Source organism: Notechis scutatus, chromosome 2 (genome assembly GCF_049901735.1).
Source record: "Notechis scutatus isolate UNSWTSFEM ecotype Mainland chromosome 2, rNotScu1.2, whole genome shotgun sequence".
NCBI classification, from domain to species: Eukaryota; Metazoa; Chordata; class Lepidosauria; order Squamata; family Elapidae; genus Notechis; species Notechis scutatus.
The window spans coordinates 76,606,024-76,625,258 of NC_142010.1; the positions used below are offsets into that span (position 1 = coordinate 76,606,024).

The 19,235-nt window shown below is 38.1% G+C and overlaps 1 protein-coding gene across 6 annotated transcripts in view; it reads left to right on the forward strand.

The window, feature by feature from the left end:
* Positions 1-18,260, forward strand: part of CAMK2A (calcium/calmodulin dependent protein kinase II alpha) — a 149,903-nt gene extending 131,643 nt beyond the window's left edge. The window contains exons 14-20 of one of the 6 annotated variants that reach the window (XM_026686234.2): positions 483-515; positions 1,570-1,618; positions 11,595-11,670; positions 13,402-13,496; positions 14,902-15,130; positions 15,925-15,987; positions 16,811-18,260. In XM_026686234.2, the coding sequence (XP_026542019.1) occupies positions 483-515; positions 1,570-1,618; positions 11,595-11,670; positions 13,402-13,496; positions 14,902-15,130; positions 15,925-15,987; positions 16,811-16,814 (549 nt within the window). In that variant the 3' untranslated portion in view covers positions 16,815-18,260. Of the gene's footprint in view, positions 1-482; positions 516-1,569; positions 1,619-11,594; positions 11,671-13,401; positions 13,497-14,901; positions 15,135-15,924; positions 15,992-16,810 lie in introns of those variants that run through there. The other 5 variants (XM_087955175.1, XM_087955177.1, XM_087955179.1 and 2 more) reach the window with 5 other exon arrangements.
* The last annotated feature ends 975 nt before the right edge of the window (positions 18,261-19,235 follow it).

The window sequence follows — 19,235 nt, forward strand, 5'->3', positions numbered from 1 at the left end:
TAAATGAACAGTTTTTGCCTATTCTACTAGCAGGATTACAATCTTTCCTCTTGGCAAGGCAGTTAGTTCTAGTCTGATATCTAATGTGCATTCAGCTTGGAAAATTTCCACTTGGAACTATTTGCTTTGGCTTGGATAAGAAATGAACTAAGTTGAGAATTAGATGTCAAGGCTGTATTAAGGTAACAAGATTCATAGGGAGCAAAGATGAGTAGCACTTAGGGTGTGAATTGGACTACGTTGATTGAATTGCTCCTTGAGTGGGAAATTTTAGGCTAGCATGCTGTGTACAGTGGTTGTTCTGTCTTTATTGAAGACACGGAACTCTTCAATTAAGCATCAGGCTTACCCACAAGAAAACCCATCTTCTTAGAGGGAATACCACAAGTTTCCCAGGTTCCTTGGCACCCCATGTTCTGCTCACTTCTTTCTTTTTCACTCTGTGTCTCTTCTTGTCCCATCTCTTCTCCTTGTTTTTCCAGAAAAGAAAGTCCAGTTCCAGCGTTCAGTTAATGGTGAGTGTCCTTTGTCTTCCTCAATGCTGATAATGTTGGGCCTCTCAACGTCTTCCAACCATTCCTGTTCTTAGAAAACATAGAGGGTTGGGTTGAAGGTTGAACCTCTTCGGTGCAGCATCTCCCCTACAAATCCCATTAAACAGGAATGGGTGGCACAAAAAGAAGCTGAAGCCCACTGAAGAGCACTGAGAATCTAATTTGAATTTCTAGAGAAAGGTTTTCAATGGTGCTTATCATTTAGCAGATGTGCAAACTGCCTCCATCCAAGGAGACATGAAGGAAAAGGCTATCTAATATGACTCCGCTGGAACTGTGCAGTCACAAGCAATCAGACAGCTGATGAAGCTTGGTCAATTTGTTGTTTGAGACCAAGATATGTAAAAAAAAAAGTCTCTGGTGGGATGAATGAGTAATCCTAGTACCAGACCTGTTTTGTTGATAATGTTGGAGAGTAAATGGGTCCCCTTTCTCCATGTTAATTTGTGTACCAGTTGGCTGTTTATGGAAGAAAGTGTGTGTCAGGTTTTGATGGTCTGTGTGGGTCTTAGAAACCCTCTTTGTTTTACTGTACATTTCTTTCTTTACTATGCACCCAGTGTGGCCTCTTTCACTCCTGCACAGTCTCCCTCTCTCCCTCATCCTAGTTCCCTCCTGTTAATTTGTACATACTGTCTTTCACTTCTACACAGCCCTCTTATTCCTCCTAATGATAGGAGATTTCAGGACCTTCATTCCTGCTATACTGATCGGTCTTGTTTATGATGGTAGACAATTGCAAGAAAGGCAATTAAAATTTTACATGATGATGCAGTCGGACCTCCTGCTTAGTTTTGTAAGTTTCAGATAGAAGTCAGGGCAAGTGTTACAGATGCAGAAGAAGAGCTGCAGTTATTGACCTGTACTGATGTTTACCTGGTTTTTGTTCCTTTGCAGTGTTTGATGCTGTTTGGGTAAAACCTTAATGAGAGGTTAACAAACAGTTCTGCCACCAAGTTGAAAAAGTCTTACGTTGCTCCAACATTTTGCTTTTTTTCTTTCTTTTCTGATCCAGGAATCTTCAGAGAGTACAAATACCACCATTGAAGATGAAGACACTAAAGGTACAATATATGATTTTGGCAGAAGTAGTGTGGAATTGTTTCCAATCCTTTTGAGTCCATAACTCGGAGTTTAAATCGGTTCATTACCGAAATAAATATTTGACCCAATAATTCTCATTACCCAAGTATAAATACATGTCTTAGCTACTTCAACAGTGCAACATTTTCCAGCAGCATATTACTTCTACTATAATTTCAGTTCATGAATTAGAGGACAATTAGATTTCATTCATACTATTGCAGTTCTGCTGATCTGTGTGATCCAGTTGCTAGGATTATACACTGAAAAAATATACAGTATAGGAGAGATGAACGATGGGATAACCCTCTGCAACCTTGCTTTTGCAGTGCAGCTGTTGCAGTGCAGGACTGAGACCATCATTGAACATTGATCTGGGTATTTCCCCTGTTCTGCCCACCTCCTGTGATTCCTAGAAGTATCCATCCTCTTCTAAGGCACAAATATCAAACTGTATGCTATAGCTATAAAGCTAAATCAATTAGAATAGAATACTAAGGAGACCAAACAGCCCACAAGCTTTAGAAAATGTTCTTTGGTATACTTTTGTTTCCCTTTTCCAATGATTGTTTGTAATTGTCTCCAAAACATGGGCTGTCAGACCACTTCCCTGGTACTGCATTAAACTAAATCATTCTGTGGCACAGAGGTGACTAGAAATGGAATTTGGTTGAAAGAGAAAACAGAGGTTGGCAGGGGCACATACATCAAGCCTTTCTTATCAGAATGAAAAACAACACAACCAACGTGCCAATTGAAAGGTAGCAATTATGGAAGAAAGATATTGCTCTCCAAACCTTGCTCATGAGCTTTCCAGATATATATAGGGTTTGCCAGAATGCGGTATTAGATGAGCCTCTTGTATGATCAAGTCCTTTCTTGTGTTTTCATTATGGACCCTTTTATATTATTTCAGTTTAGATGCCTCTAAATGATCAGCAATATGCACCACAGCAATAAAATAATTCAATAATAACAGAGTAATAAATGAGAATGAGAGAATTCTTTTATTGGCCAAGTGTGATTGGACACGCAAGGAATTTGTCTTGGTGCAAGTGCTCTCAGCATACATAAAAGAAAAGATACATTCATCAAGAGTCAAGAATCATAAGGTACAACACTTAATAGATTATTAATTAATACATTCTTCTACAATAGATAGGGCATAACATAAAATCTGTGCCCATAAATTACTCCATCCACTTTCCAGTGGCCTTTCAACATAAGCAAGTCTTAACATGTTTTTGGAATATCAGTGAGGGAAAGGGCCACTCATGCCTTCAGAGGCAAGTTGTTCCGTAGAAAAGGAGCCTCACAGAGAATTTCTGCTTTTGAGGACTTCTTGCTGGATAACATCATAAATGAGAACCCTTGGCAAACACTGACTGCTTGAATGAATTAGTAACCCTACTCTTCGCCAAATAAATGGTCTTCAAGATCCTAACCTTAGTATAATGGGAAAGGAATTGCATGACAACAGCATCATCCCGAAAGTAACAAGGTTACTATAATAATAATACTATAGGATCATATCTGCGTCAGTCTTCAGGACCAGAGGTTTTGTCTTACGAGCTTTCCAACTCATGCTGGAGCCCATTTTCAGGGAAGTTCTCTCTGAAGATGGGCTCCAACATGAGTCTGAAAGCTTTACTTGGAACAGCTTCCATCCTGCGGCTTCCATCCAGATTTGCCTATCCCAGGTCCTTGGTAAGGACTCGATAGCTAGGCAAAAATGCCAAACCCAGTCTGAACATTTGGCTGATTGTAATAATAATAATAATAATAATAATAATAATAATAATAATAATAATAATAATAATAATAATAATAATAATAATAATAAAAATAAAAAATAACAATAAACCAGGCAGCAGAAGACTTTTGCAAGTGAAGCAGACAGTCAAAGAAGAGAAGCATGCTCTGGCAGATTATGTGAAAGACAGTGTTGAACCAGCTTTGATACAGGTCAACAAGAGGAAGCTGCACAAAGTACAGCAAACCAAGAATCAATATAGGAAAACAGTGATGTAAACTCAGGCTGACAGCTGGTGTAACAAAGCACTGCATGGACAGTTCCTTGAAAAGATCCAAGGAAAAGTAGATAAGGAAAAGACCTGGTTATGGCTGACCAATGGAACACTGAAGAAAGAAACAGAAGGCCTGATTCTTGCAGCCCAAGAACAAGCCATCAGAACAAATGTAATCAAAGCCAGAATAGAAAAATCTGCTGATGACCCCAAATGCAGACTCTGCAAAGAAGTGGATGAAACCATTGATCATATACTGAGCTGTTGCAAGACAATCACTCAGACTGACTACAAACAACATCACAACACAGTCGCTCAGATGGTCCACTGGAACTTGTGTCACAACTACCATCTGCCTGTAGGAAAGAACTGGTGGGATCATAAGCCTGAAAAAGTGGTTGAAACTGAGAATGCAAAACTACTGTGGGACTTCCAAATACAGACTAACAAAGTTTTGGAACACAGTACCCTGGATATCACGATTGTGGAGAAGAAAAAAGTGTGGATCGTCGACATTGCCATACCTGGTGACAGCAGAATCAACGAGAAACAACTTGAAAAAGTCACCAGATATCAGGACTTGAGAATCGAACTGCAGAGACTCTGGCACAAACCAGTGCAGGTGGTTCCAGTGGTGCTCAGCACACTGGGTGCTGTGCCTACAGACCTAGGCAAGCACTTAAAAACAATTGGCGCTGACAAATTGGTCAGCTGCAGAAGGCCACCTTACTGGGATCTGATCGCATAATCCGCCGATACATTACGCAGTCCTAAATACTTGGGAAGTGTTCGACTAGTGATTTGTGATATGAAACCCAGCATGGTTATCTTGTTTGCTGTGTATACTGTCATAATAATAATAATATATGCATTCCATCAAATGCTGATGACCTCAAATTCAGACTTTCCAAAGAAGCGGACGAAACCATCGATCATATACTGAGCTGTTGCAAGACAATTGCTCAGACTGACTACAAACAACATCACAACACAGTCACTCAGATGGTCTACTGGAACTTGTGTCACAACTACCATCTGCCTGTAGCCAAGAACTGGTGGGATCATAAGCCTGAAAAAGTGGTCGAAAATGAGCATGCAAAACTAGGCATGTTGAAGAGTTTTACACTCAGGGAGAAACATAAAAAAACTTTCTGGCTAATCCACCAAATGTGTGGATCCAGAGAAAGCACTCAGGCATTGCTTAATGTCTGTCTGGCAGCTTTTTCAGGAATAAGTTCTATATAAAGGCACACAGCCTTGCCTGACAGTGATTTATTAACATATTTGTAAGACTTCGTAACTGAATTCCTACACCAGATTGTTTAAAAGAACATCTAAGTGGATTTTGAGGTATAGGGATGATTAAATGACTTCTTTTCCATTTTTTCTTTTCTCCAAATTGCCATCCCTGATGACTTCTCTTTTTGGGATTCAAAATTGATATTGACTGGATTCATATTTGTTCTGGAGAGTTATATGGAGTGAAGAACACTTCTCAGTTCAACTCTCCTGGTTCAAATATTTTAAAAAGATGGTTTGGAACAAACATTATCAGAATATGCACAAAGAATAAGTTTAGAATCTTGGTAAGAAGATTAGTTTAAATGGGTCTATCTTAACCCTATCTGAGCTGCAAAAGCTCAGATGATTTATTTTTCTTTACTTCTTTGCTGCCATCTAGCGATTATCTGGATTTTTGCAGTCCAATAGCTATAGCTATTGCTGGCCTATTTCAATTTTTCCCCACAAACTGTCTAATAATCAATGGCAAATCTTTTCTCAGGATTAGTAGTTCTAGAATAGTCCTGCATGTTAGCAACAGCACTTCCTCATTAAATTTATGTTTGGCTCCATCTATTTACCAAAATATGCATGCCACCTACTCTTCTGATTCTAAGGAGCTTACAATTCATAGAGTAAAACATTCATATAATTATAACATCCATCCATAAAACTAACAAATCAACTAAACAATGGAAAACTTAAACCCAACACTGCAATTCAGTGTGTCTAAAAAAATCTCGTCAAGAGGACTGTTTTTTGTCATCTTCTGAAGCATCATCAGAGTAGGACCACATATAACCAGAATGAGCAAGTTGTGCCAGAAAGAAGAGGGCCATTTACTTAGAATAACAATTTAAAATCTAACCCCCATTTTTCTTGGGGGGGGGGAGAGAGAATAGTAGTGAGTACCTGAATGTAGGCCAGATAGTCATGGCCTTCCCTACCATTTTTATAAAGGCAGAAATGGAATGGCTAATTAGCCCCTGAATTGTATAGGCATATAGAAAACCTGGTCTAAGGAGGATGATTTTCACAAATCTTATGAGGAAGATACTTCTCTGGCAAAAAAACCCAAACAGACTGTGTTGTGTTCAGGAATTCTCACATTTATAGAGAATGATACGCCACATTTCTTTGAATGAGCCCATTTCCTGAAATGTTATGCACCAATACTACTAAAGATAGTTGTGCCACAGTCCCAAACTATATCCTTAATATTTCCTTACTTTTTGAGATGACCTTTCTTTCTTGAGCTTATCATGATTCATACCTCACCATCTCCAATCAAGACAATGACAATGATGATTAGATGAAATTTCCTTCTTCTCAATTTTCATTTGTGTTTCTTCATTTCGCAGCCATTTAAAAAGATCTCACTACATACAGGGTTTGAACTTGAAACTCTGTAATTACAGATAATCCTTAACTTACGACACAACTGAGACCAAAATTTATGTTGCTAAGCAAGGCAGTTAAATGAATTTTGCCCCGTTTTACGACTTTTCTTGCCACAGTTGTTAAGTGAATCACTGCAGCTGTTAAGATAGTAACATGGTTATTAAATGAGTCTGGCTTCCCCACAGATTTTGCTTGAAGAAGGTAGCAAAAGGTGATTCATATGACCCCAAAACACTGCAATCGTCATAAACATACGTCAATTGCAGAGGTGGTATTCAGCAGGTTCTGACCAGTTCTGGAGAACAGTTAGCAGAAATTTTGAGTAGTTCGGAGAACCGGCAAGTACCACCTCTGACTGGCCTCTCCCCCATCTATTCTCTGCCTCCCGAGTCCCAGCTGATCGGCTGGGTCTTCTTTTGTTGCCCTGCACAGGAGAGCGGAGCTGGAAAGCAGGTTAGTGGGGTGGGGATGGAATGGAGATTTTACAGTATCCTTCCCTTGCCATGCCCACCAAGCCACACCCATAGAACCAGAAGTAAAAAAATTGAATCTCACCACTGGTCAGTTGCCAAGCATATGAATTCTGATCATGTGACCATGCCGATGCTGCCACGGTTGTGTGAAAAACGGTCATAAGTCCCTTTTTTCAGTGCCGTTCGAACCATCACAAAACGAACGGTTGTTAAGTCTGCTGCTTTATTTTCTTGTGGGTATTTTCCTCATATTTTGTTTAATAAAGCAATTAATGTGGCGGTTTGGGGCTCATTTGTATGTTTTTTTTAATCCTGCTGCCCTACTACTGCTTTTGAACTGCCCAGATCACTGTGTTATATTACTGTTTTCAGTTAATGAGAGGTAAGTGGGAAATGATCTTCTTTTGACAAGCATTGAAACTCTCCTTAATTGTGATAGAAGAATATCACAATAGAAGAAGATAGAAAAATGTACAAGGAAACTTTATTTACCCAATGTAGTCTGATTAGAGTGACTGGTAATTATTCTGTGTTCATACTTTTCTATTCTTGGCCATTACCTCGGCTTAAATCTTTTGTTGTCCCTCCCCACCTCTTTCCCTCCCTCCCTCCTTTTAACAAGTTTCTTGAAACAACTTATCTCTCTAAATATTGAGTAATAGTGTAAAGAACCAAAGGTTGCTCCCAGGATCCATTGTGCTGGCTTGGCTGTGGCTCTTCCATACTATCTGCGTTTCTGTATTGCCTCAATTCTTGCCAAAGCAGTTTGAATCTGACCTAAAGTCATTTTCTCTTTGGTTGATCTTGAAATGCAGTGGATGAGGGCTCATAAGATTGGAAGAGCCTTGCTGGCAGCACATTTAGTTCAGCTTCCTGTGTGACTCGGTGGACAACCAGATATTTCACTGCAATTCATATTAAGACAAACTAACTATAATTGGGGAGATGACAAAGACACATCATTTTTTATAGCCTTTGATAGACTGAACTTCCACAAATTTGTCCAATCTCTTTTGAAAAACATCTAAATGGGAGCTACTGATAGCAAATTATAGCTATGCACTGTGGGGGAAAATATTTCCTTTTATTGCCTAGAATTTCCATGCATTTAATTTTAATGAATTATCTCAAGTTATAATATTATAAGAAATGAAGGAAGCTTCTCTTTATCCACAGAAATATACACTTTGCATATTTCTCCGGTATCTCTCTATACATTACCTCATATCAGTTTATAAAGCTTTACTTGCTATAGTTTTTTCTTCTAAGAGAACTGCTCTGCATATGTAATTGTTTGAGTTGATTTTTTTTCTCATATTTTCAGATTTTTTAATATCCCCCTTTAGATGCAGTGACCAGCATTGTGTACTTTCTGCAAATGTTGGTGTTTATATATTTTCATAAGGAAGTTACTGTATCAGCAGTTCTAATTTAAATTCCCTTTCTGATATTCTGCGCATGGAATTTGTCTTCTTTTTTCTCCTGTCTTTCTCCTTCTTCATAAAACAGCAGTGAAAATGCATACATGCACATGCACAAACATGCATACATACCTACACACACACACACCTGTGTGTATTTTCATTGCTGTTTTAGGAAGAAGGAGAAAAACAAGAGAACAAAGAAGACAAATTCCTCCCTCAAAATATCAGAAAGGGAGAAGCTGTGGTGGTGCAGTGGTTAGAATATAGTATTGCAGGCTAACTCTGCCCACAGCCAGCAGTTCAATCCTGACCAGCTCATGGTTGACTCAGCCTTCCATCCTTATGAGGTCAGTAAAATGAGGAACCAGATTGTTGGAGGCAATATGCTGACTCTGTAAACTATTTAGAGAGTGCTGTAAAGCACTATGGAATGCTATATAAGTCTATTGCTATTGCCAATTCCCAAGGCTACATTCCATGGCAACTGAGTTTGCTCAGGATTTTTTTTTTTGTGAAATACTTTGTCAAATGTTTAGAAAATCCAAGTATATAGTATACCTAGGTTTATATAATATACTTCGAGTTCCCTTGTCTATGAATTTTCTGATAACATCATCAACAACAAAATATTTGTAAGATGGTTTGTGGGAGCACTACTGGCTTTTCAACAAGCTTCATTCTTCTATAGGTTTACCTATTTTCCCCTGTAATAATACAGCCATTTCTAACGTTTATCATATCCACTATTTCCCCTGGCTGTTTTCTAGCTCTTTGAAATAGATGCTGATGTCAAATATGAATTGCATATTTCTGGGAAAAGATCAGAATTGTTCTTTAAGAAACTTGAATGGATGCTATCTACTTATGGGGATTTATTTATTTTTAGTTTGTCAGGTTGGCTTAGAACTTCATGTCCCATTACTTCTACTTTAATTAGAATAGAGCTGGAAGGACCTCTGGAGGTTTTCTAGTCCAACCCTCAAGCAGGACCCTATTCCTGGGGTGGGATTCTCCTGGTTCGGACCAGTTCAGGCACTCACCGAACCAGTTGTTACACTGGTTGAATCGCACCACTGCGTATACCATTCTAGACAAGTGGCTGTTCATTCTCTTCTTAAAAACCTCCAGTGATGAAGCACCCACAATTTCTGGAGGCAAGTCATTTCACTGATCAATTGTTCTAACTCAGGAAATTTCTCTTTAATTCTGTTTGGTTCTCTCCTTGATTAGTTTCCATCCATTGTTTCTTGTTTTCCCTTCTGCTGCTTTGAAAAATAAGTTGACCCCCTCTTCTTTGTGGCAGCCCCTCAGATACTGGAATACTGCTATCATGTCACCCATAGTCCTTCTTTTCTCTAGACTAGCCCTGCAACATATTAAAACATTAAAAACAATAACAAAAGTTGAAGTCCATCCACCTTAAAGTTGCCAAGTTTGAAAAATACTGGTCTAGATCCACCATAAAAATGTTGAGCAACATAGGATCCAGAACAAATGGCATTCCACTTAATAATATTTTCTAAACTGATGGGGAGCCATTGATGAGTGCTTTCTGGGTGTGGTCATTCAGCCAGTTATGACAGTTATATCTTTTAGCCCACCTTTTGCCATTTTATTAATAAGGATAACAGATACTTTGTCAAATGTGTTGCTGAGGTCATGACATTCTCCCAGTTTATTAGAATGACTTCAACATAGAGTTAGTCTGACATGACTTGTTTGTGATAAATCCATTCTGCTTCTGGCTAATTTTTGCATTCCTATCTAAGTGTTCATAAATATGCTGTTAAAAATCTACTCAGTCAAGTTAATAGGTCTGAAATTCCTTCAGTCATACGTATTCTTTACTTTTCTGAAAACAGGGATACTTTTTGTTTGCCTTCACTTTTGGGAGATGTCACCAGCTTTCCAGGAAAGATTGCAGGAGTTGTGCAACCATCTCTTCTACATCCTTCCGTGTCCTAGTAATTCATCCTGGAGATTGGAATTTGTTTAAATTTGCCAAGTATGCTTTTATCTTTCCCTTGTTTAGAATTAACTCAACCCCTTCCTTCCATCAGTGACACTACAGTACTCATTAGGGCATCAGTTCCTTTCTGAGAGAAGACAGACATAAACTATTGAGGCATTTTTACTTTTCCTCATTTCCTGTATCTTTTCTTTACGAATGCTATGCCCCTGGAGCTATGATGCTTCATTAGCTGGGGCTAACCTGAGTTTGGAGACCTCTATCAGCCAGCTGACACTCACCTTTTCTTCATGCTGCTCCTGGGAGGGTTCAAAGAAGATAATTCAATGAGTGTTCCACTTTCTGAATGACTCTTGTAACCCCTAAATGGAAAAATAAATTACTAGCCTCCCATCCATATTTTTTAGTACAAGTACTTGTGTTTGCTGATTTCTGAAAAAGAAAAAAAAATCCAATAAGAAGTTTTTCAGGGGAAGGTCAATTGTTTTTTTAAAAAAGCATTAAAATAGTCCAAACATTTCCCAGCTGCCTTGCTGCTATTGTTATATTTAAACATCTGTGAAGGTGAAATGCAAGTACATTAACAATTTCGCTATTGGTTGCTTTTCCCAATAGCTGTGATCATAATTGCATGTTGCAGCTGTAATTGGATGAGAGGGGAGGGATGAGTTCTAAACAATGCATATAGGAAGAGACAAACTTCAAGAACAGGATGCTAAATTATCCTTGGGAGATAAGGGATCTTTGCCTTGAGCTCAGAGCCAAAAAGTGAGATGAGGCAAAAGTTCATGCAATGGGGAGGTGAACTGCCCCCCACCCCCAAAACCTGTACAACTGCAAAGAAAAATACCAGCTTTGCAGTACTTAAATAAACACACAAACCAGGGCAGAGCCAAAACCAAAGCTGAATTCCGGGTGAAGTGAGGTTAATGAAGGACGACGCCGATCTCCACATGGCACAAAACAATAGTGCAGAAGTGCTATGTTCTTCACTCTCTGAAGATGTTAAAGTGAAGGACAGTACACTCATTAATTTTTGGCTTTGCGTAATTGCTGCTGTTGTTTTTATTTTGCATAATTCATTCTGGTTCAGATAGTTTTCAATATGCAGAAAACCCACCCTTCAGATACTGAAAATCTTATTTATCATCACTGTGGTTGCTGAGGTGTCCCAAAGACTTGAATATATCTTCAAAACAGTAAGAAGTAGAAACTGGATCCTCCAAACAGTGAAGTTTGATTTCTATGCCTAATCACATTCTATGCGTTTCCTATGCTCAGCAGAAACAGACATACGGTTCTAAGAACCTTATCATTGCCATTTTCCATTCAATATTTTCACTGTTTCTCTTCTCTCTCTCTCTTTTTTTTAAATCCAACAGTACGGAAACAGGAAATCATTAAGGTGACAGAGCAGCTTATTGAAGCAATAAGTAACGGGGACTTTGAGTCCTACACGTGAGTGTACCTGCTGTGTACTTTGGTTTGCATAGAGGGAAAAAGCATTCTTCTCAGCTTGCCCAGTGTGTAGGAGTGTAGTTAGTAATTCTAAATGCCTTATCTATGGAAAACAGCATAGTGATATTGGCTGGTTTTGAAATGTCAGCTTGCTATAAAAGCAAGCAAATTAATGACTTTTTAAAATTAGTATTTAAAACACAGCTAGAAATGGACCTCGGGAACTTTCTATTTCTCTGTCCATTGTAAATTATTTTGTTATTATCTTCCATCCTAATTATTTTTTAAAAAATGGATTATTTTGGACCAGTGATAAATCTCAGCGTTATTGCTAACTAAATTGTGATTCCTGGTTGAGAGAATGAACTGCATGAATGTATTAATGAAGAATAGGAGATAAAGACCTTGCTTTTCTTTTCTCCCTGAGAATGAAGTTTAAAAAAAACAAGTACTCAAAAACCACTACTAGTTCTGAAAATAATTAAGTAGCAAGATGATTCAAACATATCACTGTTAGAGCCTAGCAGACATCTTGAAAGACATATGGAATTAATGGGAAACATTTTTAGATGATTCAGATCTCTAGATTCAGAACAGGCAAATTGCTGGTTCTTGCAATAGTGTGATGGAGTCAGACAATACTGACCTTCATTTGTAATCCCATGTTTTTTTCATTATTAAAAGGAAAGACAGAAAAGCCAAGTAATTAATGGTAGCAAAATGTCCATGAATTACAAGGGTGTATTCTTGGTGAATAATTATGAGTTAAGAGAGTAGTTTCTATAAGTTTAAAAAAAAATAGTAGAATGTTTTATTTGGAAACAATAATTTATTTTCTCCCTTTACTAAAATTTTTGCTTTATGGTTCATTTTCTTTTAAAAATTGATTTTTCAAACATAGTTCTATAAAGTCTGCCATACCTTCTTTTTAAGAATAATCAGTACAATACGAGCAATATAAAATAATGCCATTATTAAATAGTTTAAATCATAAACCAATAATAAAACAGTAGCAAAGAATTCCCATCTAGAAGATTTATAATGTGTGGATCAAGTATATCTACCACTTAAGAATTGAAACCTTCTCTTTAAATTGTGTCAGAAGTCAATCAGTAGCAGGATAGTTTTGTCACACAGTTGACATGGACTTTTAGCAGATCACTGTTGCTCCTAGAATACTGTGAGACTTTTAATTCATCCTTCCAAATATTCTCTAAAAATACCTCTAAGCATATTATGTTAACATATGCCTCAATATTCCAGCATAGAACTTATAAAGATATATTTTACAAGGTACTTCTACCAAGGAATTGCACTTCTCTCAAAATGAGCACCTGATCCTTCAATGAAACATATGAGGAAGGACTTTGATCCCAAATCAAACCAAATCTCTATAGCAAACCCCCTTCCTCTCTTTGAATTCAGCTTCAGTGTGCTTACCATGTTCATAATTGACCTTGTCTTGTCAACCAAAAGTCAATTGGATTGAGATGGCTATAGGAATTAATTGAATAAACAAATAAATAACCTTGGAGGCAGTGAAGGACAGTCTTTTTGGAGATATTAACCCACCTCCATTCACAGCCTTTTCTCACCCTTTTTCACTGATGGATGGGTATAGTTTTATACTCTCACTTCATATTAATCAGCATGATGAAAAGCTTCTAAGTAAATTTGAGTGGTGGGATAATTACTTCTCTTGTTCCTTTACCTTTTTGTGGACATCGCTAGTAAAATGTGTGACCCTGGAATGACGGCCTTTGAACCAGAAGCTCTGGGAAATCTGGTGGAAGGGCTGGATTTCCATCGATTCTACTTTGAAAACTGTAAGCATCCTTTATGTTTTGAAAAGTTGCTGGCCTTGGATTTAATTCTGTGTATGTCTGTGTATGTGTTTTTAATCCCTAAGCGATCAAGGATGGAAAGGAGAGGGCATAGTTAACATATTTCTATATGGAAGAGTGTTTTGCTTGTGAGAGAGAATGGTTGTTATATGCAAATTTAAGAATTAATTATACAGGCCATCTTTATTTATTTGCAATATTTAAATACCATCGACTAGAGGCAATTAATTTTAATTTATACTCTCTTCCTCCCCCCTTCAGATTTTGTCCTTTGGAAAATGGATTCTAATGTGTGTATATACACATGCACAGATAGATATAGATGATATACATATACACATACACATACACACACACACACACAATAATACAGACGTAGGTGATATAGAAATAGATGATATAGATAGATATAGATGGGAACATTTCAAGGAATAGTTTGAACTGGAATTGGTAACTCTAGGTTGTTAATGCAGAGAAGCTGGCATTTATATTCTGTCTACTCTTCCTTTCATGGAGTCAAAAATTTGAGTTTTGAGTTGATGCTGTATATACCGTGTTTTTCGCTCCATAAGTCACACCTGACCATAAGATGCACCTAGGTTTAGAGGAGGAAAACAAGAAAAAAATATTCTGAACCGGAGCCTGAGATGACCATAGATAGGTGTCCTCTCATGTGCCAGCTCTGCCTATTGACTCCTGCACTGCGGGAAAGAGACAAAAGAGTTGGGCAATGACAAAGAGAGAAGAGACAGGGTTCAACACTGTTAAAGGACCCCGCTGCTGTGGCCCGGCTGCTAGTCACCATATTTGCTGCATAAGACACACAGACATTTCCACCAACTTTTTGGGGAGGGAAAAGTGCGTCTTACGGAGCAAAAAATATGGTATATTTACTATTACATTTCTACAGTTCTCTGGTTGTTTGTAAAATTATATTGAAAGATTGCTATGATGGAAGGCTGTCAATGAAAAGGATAAACAGAAGTATTTATACAGATTTAAATCCCCATTCATACAGATTATTCTAAGTGATTCTCAAAGTTTTACACAAAGTCATAGGTGCTTTAATGTGGAGTGCATGTTTTTAGATTCTGAGTCTGAGATAAAAGATTTGCAGAGTTGTTAAATTAAGCCTATTAGGTTTGAATTGGAGCAGCAAAAAGCGTTTGTAGTCAATGAATAATAGAAATACACCCTTGAAAGAAATATTGCATTCTGTTTTATATGTGACTGGAGCACACACTGAAATCCTAGCAAAATGCATCGCACACCTGTCTTTTGCAAATTGATTCAGCTATTTCCCCAAGAATGAGGTAATAATTTCTCAGGTACCCTGAGAAGATCTTGGAAGCTGCCTTCATATCACTGACTTTTTTTCCATCTGCAGTGTGGTCCAGGAACAGCAAGCCCCTGCACACAACCATCCTGAATCCACATATCCACTTAATGGGAGATGAGTCTGCCTGCATCGCTTACATTCGTATCACACAGTATGTGGATACAAGTGGGATCCCACGCACTGCCCAGTCGGAGGAGACTCGAATCTGGCACCGCCGGGATGGCAAATGGCAAATTGTTCACTTCCACAGATCTGGAGCACCTTCGGTTTCACCACAGTAAGTCAGTCCCAAGCTATGCTGATTCCTATTATTGTTTCTCTTGGCACACAGGTAGCAGTATACAGGTGTGTCAGTGTAAAATATGGATTCAAAAAATCATTTTAAAGAAGATAGTAAAAAAAAATCAGTTAAAGCCATTGTTAATTCATCCAACATACGAGCATGCAGTATTGTTTCATTATCTGTGCCCAGCATCTGAAATTTAGAGCTCTAAGAAGTGCAACAATGAAGGTGAACAAACATTAATGTACAGTATTGTTGGGATTTCACAAGAATGAAGTATATTTTAATGTACTTTAAATTAATCCAAGATAGCATAAAGTTGACCCTTCTTCTGTTCATATCCTTGTCAGAGGCATGGGTAATTTTTCTAGCTTACATTAATGTGTAAGTGAAACTGACATTTTTTTTCTATCCCATTATTGTATCTATACTATTACATCATAGTATTATACAAATGGTATGTAATAGGTTTGTATACTATTTTGTGCTGTGGGGGTTTGACATTTTACAGCCTATGATGAAAGAATGATGACCCAGCAGTAAGAATTTGAAATGTGGGGTTCAGATTAAATAAAAAGTAACTTAGTAAACTATGTAAAATTTTTCATGGAGGGGTGGAAAAATTGTAGATTGGGATTGAACAACACTAGCTGATTCACCCATTAAAAGCATTGAGTTCTTAGCTCTGAAAAGTGTGGATTTTGCATTCTTCTGTATTCAGCCATGTTTCTGGAATTGATTTTTTTTTTCTGTTGGGTTCTTATATGTAACAACTACATGGATGTTAGGTACAATATGACCCTTTCCATGCAAAGTAGAGCTGCGCCTATTCATTTGGCCGCTATAGACGGGTAAGAATTTCATTAAATTAATTTATCAAACATATAAACATGCACAACTGTCAGGATGATTCTGTATTTGTCTACAGAGGACTACAGCATTAAACAACTGATAAAAATAATTATATGAGGCAGGAATGGCTAGCTATGAGGAACCAGTTTGAGAAAACAATGTTTGGGTAGAGTAAAATTTGCACATCCCTATCCATCAGCCCTAAAAAGCTGCAGTGAAGCTCATTTTTAGAACTGGGTAGACAATGCTTACATGTATGCTATGTCTTGCATATTTTTTTATGTCAGAGTTTGAGGGTTGGAAATGCTGTCTTCCATCTTCTATCTTCTTTTTTAAGCAGTTCTTGGGGCTGTGTGGGCCAACCCTATCTGAACCTAATAACACAGGTGTGGAGAATGATGGCACCTTTAGGACTTTGGACTTCAACTCCCAGAACTCCCATGCTCACTCAGGAATTCTGGGAGTTGAAGTCCACAAGTCATAAAAGAGGCATTGTTTCCCCACACCTATAATAGCAGCTGGTCAATAGCCAATTCTTAGCAAGCTGCTCTCCTCCAGTCCCAGGGGATCATTGGTAAGAAGAATCCTTTCCAACATAGCAGGCAGTACATATTTGCTGTTTAAAGGCCATCTTTATTTCCCCAGATTGTGAGAGCTGAACACTAGTAGCAAACAAGATTCCATATTTGTCTACATTCATACAGCTTTAGACACGTGACAAAAATAATTATATGGAGGCAAGAAAGGCTAGCTGTGAAGAACCAGTTTTAGAAAACAGTGTTTGGTTGGAGTAAAACAACTATTTCTTTTTGTGTCTTTCAGCTGAAGCACCTGCATTGCAGGCCAGGTTTCTCACTGCCTCACTACAAAAAGAAGATACTCGTTATCCTTTATCTAAGGAATTTGGCAGCTGGTTCTCCTATTTGTTTCTTGCTAGAATTCCTTTTACCCTTGGAACTCCTTACCAAAATAAACTGAGCATTTAAGAGACTTTTTTCCTCCTGTTTCACCTGAGTCCTCTTCACTATTCTGTGCCAACCTAGAAGAAGACAGCATGTGTCATGGCCCTATTGCAGGAAACGGCTTTCTGTAGACAACAAGAATCCAACCTGGAAAAGGCTGAGATAAAGCCTTCATCAAATAAAAAAACAGCACTTTCTGGCCTCAGCCCCGCCTCCCCTTCATCTCCTGCTTACAAGCTACAAGTAGCTGCTCCTTCTAATGGGAGGCCAGTTCTGATTGGAACATCCAGACAACACACGAGGAAGCTTCTCTGAGTCAATGCCAGTGTTTTCAGTTGTACCTGGAACTAGCTGTCAGCTAAATCCAATGTCACACCTCCTAAAACCAGGAAACAGGCAATTTACTTAGGTGGCTATACGCATCTAGTAAATAAGCAAAATTATTTGGTTTAAACTATTAATTACATAAATTCCAAACAAGTTTGTATTACTTGAGAAACTCTGTGTTCACAAATTTTTCTTGGAGTGAATTAAGTTTTATTTTGAATAGTATGCAAAATTATTAATTTATCTTCCCATCAGAATATGTTTTGTGATTAGGCCAATAGATATTCCCAGCAATTCTAGTGAGGAAAATGTCCCTTCCCCCCCACTTTTTTTTTTCAGAGACTGAGCTAAAAGGGAATGGCTAGTAGTTTATCATCACAATCATGACTCGAGGTCAGTGTTTTTCAATCTTGGCAATTTTCAGATGTGTGGACTTCAACTCCCCCATCTTGGCTGAGGAATTCTGGGAGTGGAAGTCCACACATCTTAAAGTTGCCTAGTGTAAAAAAAAAAGACATTGTTGTAAGCAGGTTGGATTCTACCAGTTCGGACCGGTTCTATAGAACCGGTTGTTATGATTCTGCACAGTTCAGAGAACCAGCAAATCATGCCCCTGGCTGGCCCCGCCCCTCTGCCCAGTCAATCCTTATTGCATATGCGCAACATTGTGCGTATGCCCGACATTGCTGACTGCATTCTTCCCCGCCCAGTCACTCCTTAAGGTATTTTGTTCCCCTCCTGACGATCAGCTGTTCCCATGTTCAGCTGTGCCGGGATTCCTTTTACTTACTTACTGCTTCTCCCAGGAGGCTTTCCTGAGGCCCAGGAAGGCAAAAAATGGAGGGGGGGCACAGCACTGGTGCCAAAAAAGGAGAGAACCACACCCACTCAGTCACATGACCACACCCACCTAGCCATGCCCACAGAACCAGTTGTTACAAAATTTGAATCCAACCCCTGGTTCTAAGTAACCATAAAAGAAATAATAGCTTGAAAATATTGACCCGACAGCAATTATTTCCATATTAGTTTTCAATACAGTGAGATATTTTCAAACTAGTGAAATATAGTGAAGGATATAATTAACACTATTCAATATATAACAGGAGCTTCATTTATTTATTCATTTATTGGGAAACAGCTGCCTAAAAAAAGTGCTGTTTTGACTTCATAGGCTACTGAATTTGCCTTTGACTTTGTCTCAGCAGCCTTTTGTTTCCTTACTTTTAACATTGTGAATCTTATTTTCTCTCTGCCTCTCCAAGACTTGGGTTCTTAACTAGTTAATAGTAGTAGCCAGACTCCCAGATCTGGGCTATCTCTGTTTGCTACTATCTAGCAGTCAGCTGAATTTTGGTAGCACTAAGCGGTAACAACCAAATAAATCAGCAAATGACTTCCAAAGCCCTCCCTCTACTTCCATCCACCTTTCCAACATATCAATTTCAGGAAATATGGCAGCATGGAAGATACCTGTTGTAGAAACAAAACTGCCTCTTAATCTGAAATAAAAATAGAGGCAATGCTTTCCAGCAAAGATAGAAAATGCAAGCTTTACAAATGACACTTTGAGGCATTTCAATGATGCTTTTAACAAACAAAATGAAACCTTTCACTATTTCTTGTACTTTGCATGCCTTTTTACAGGAAAAATGAAACCCGTGTTATTTCGTAAACTTTTGAGTATTGCTGAAATGGATCTTTATGTAATACCTAGAAATATCAATTGTTTGGGTTTGTGATTGATTTTTTTTTTAAATAAAGTTGGGTGGGGTGGGTGACTTAATATGTTATTGTTTACATTTGGACTTGACTTGTGATACATTGTTATGAAAAGTGTAAAAAGGTACAAGAAAGTAAAAACGGGGAAGAAGGATGTTTGGCATGGCCCTATGGAAAGGCAGATAGAAGTTTACACAACTACAAGAACCCTATCAGGTTCACTTGTTATATGCTGC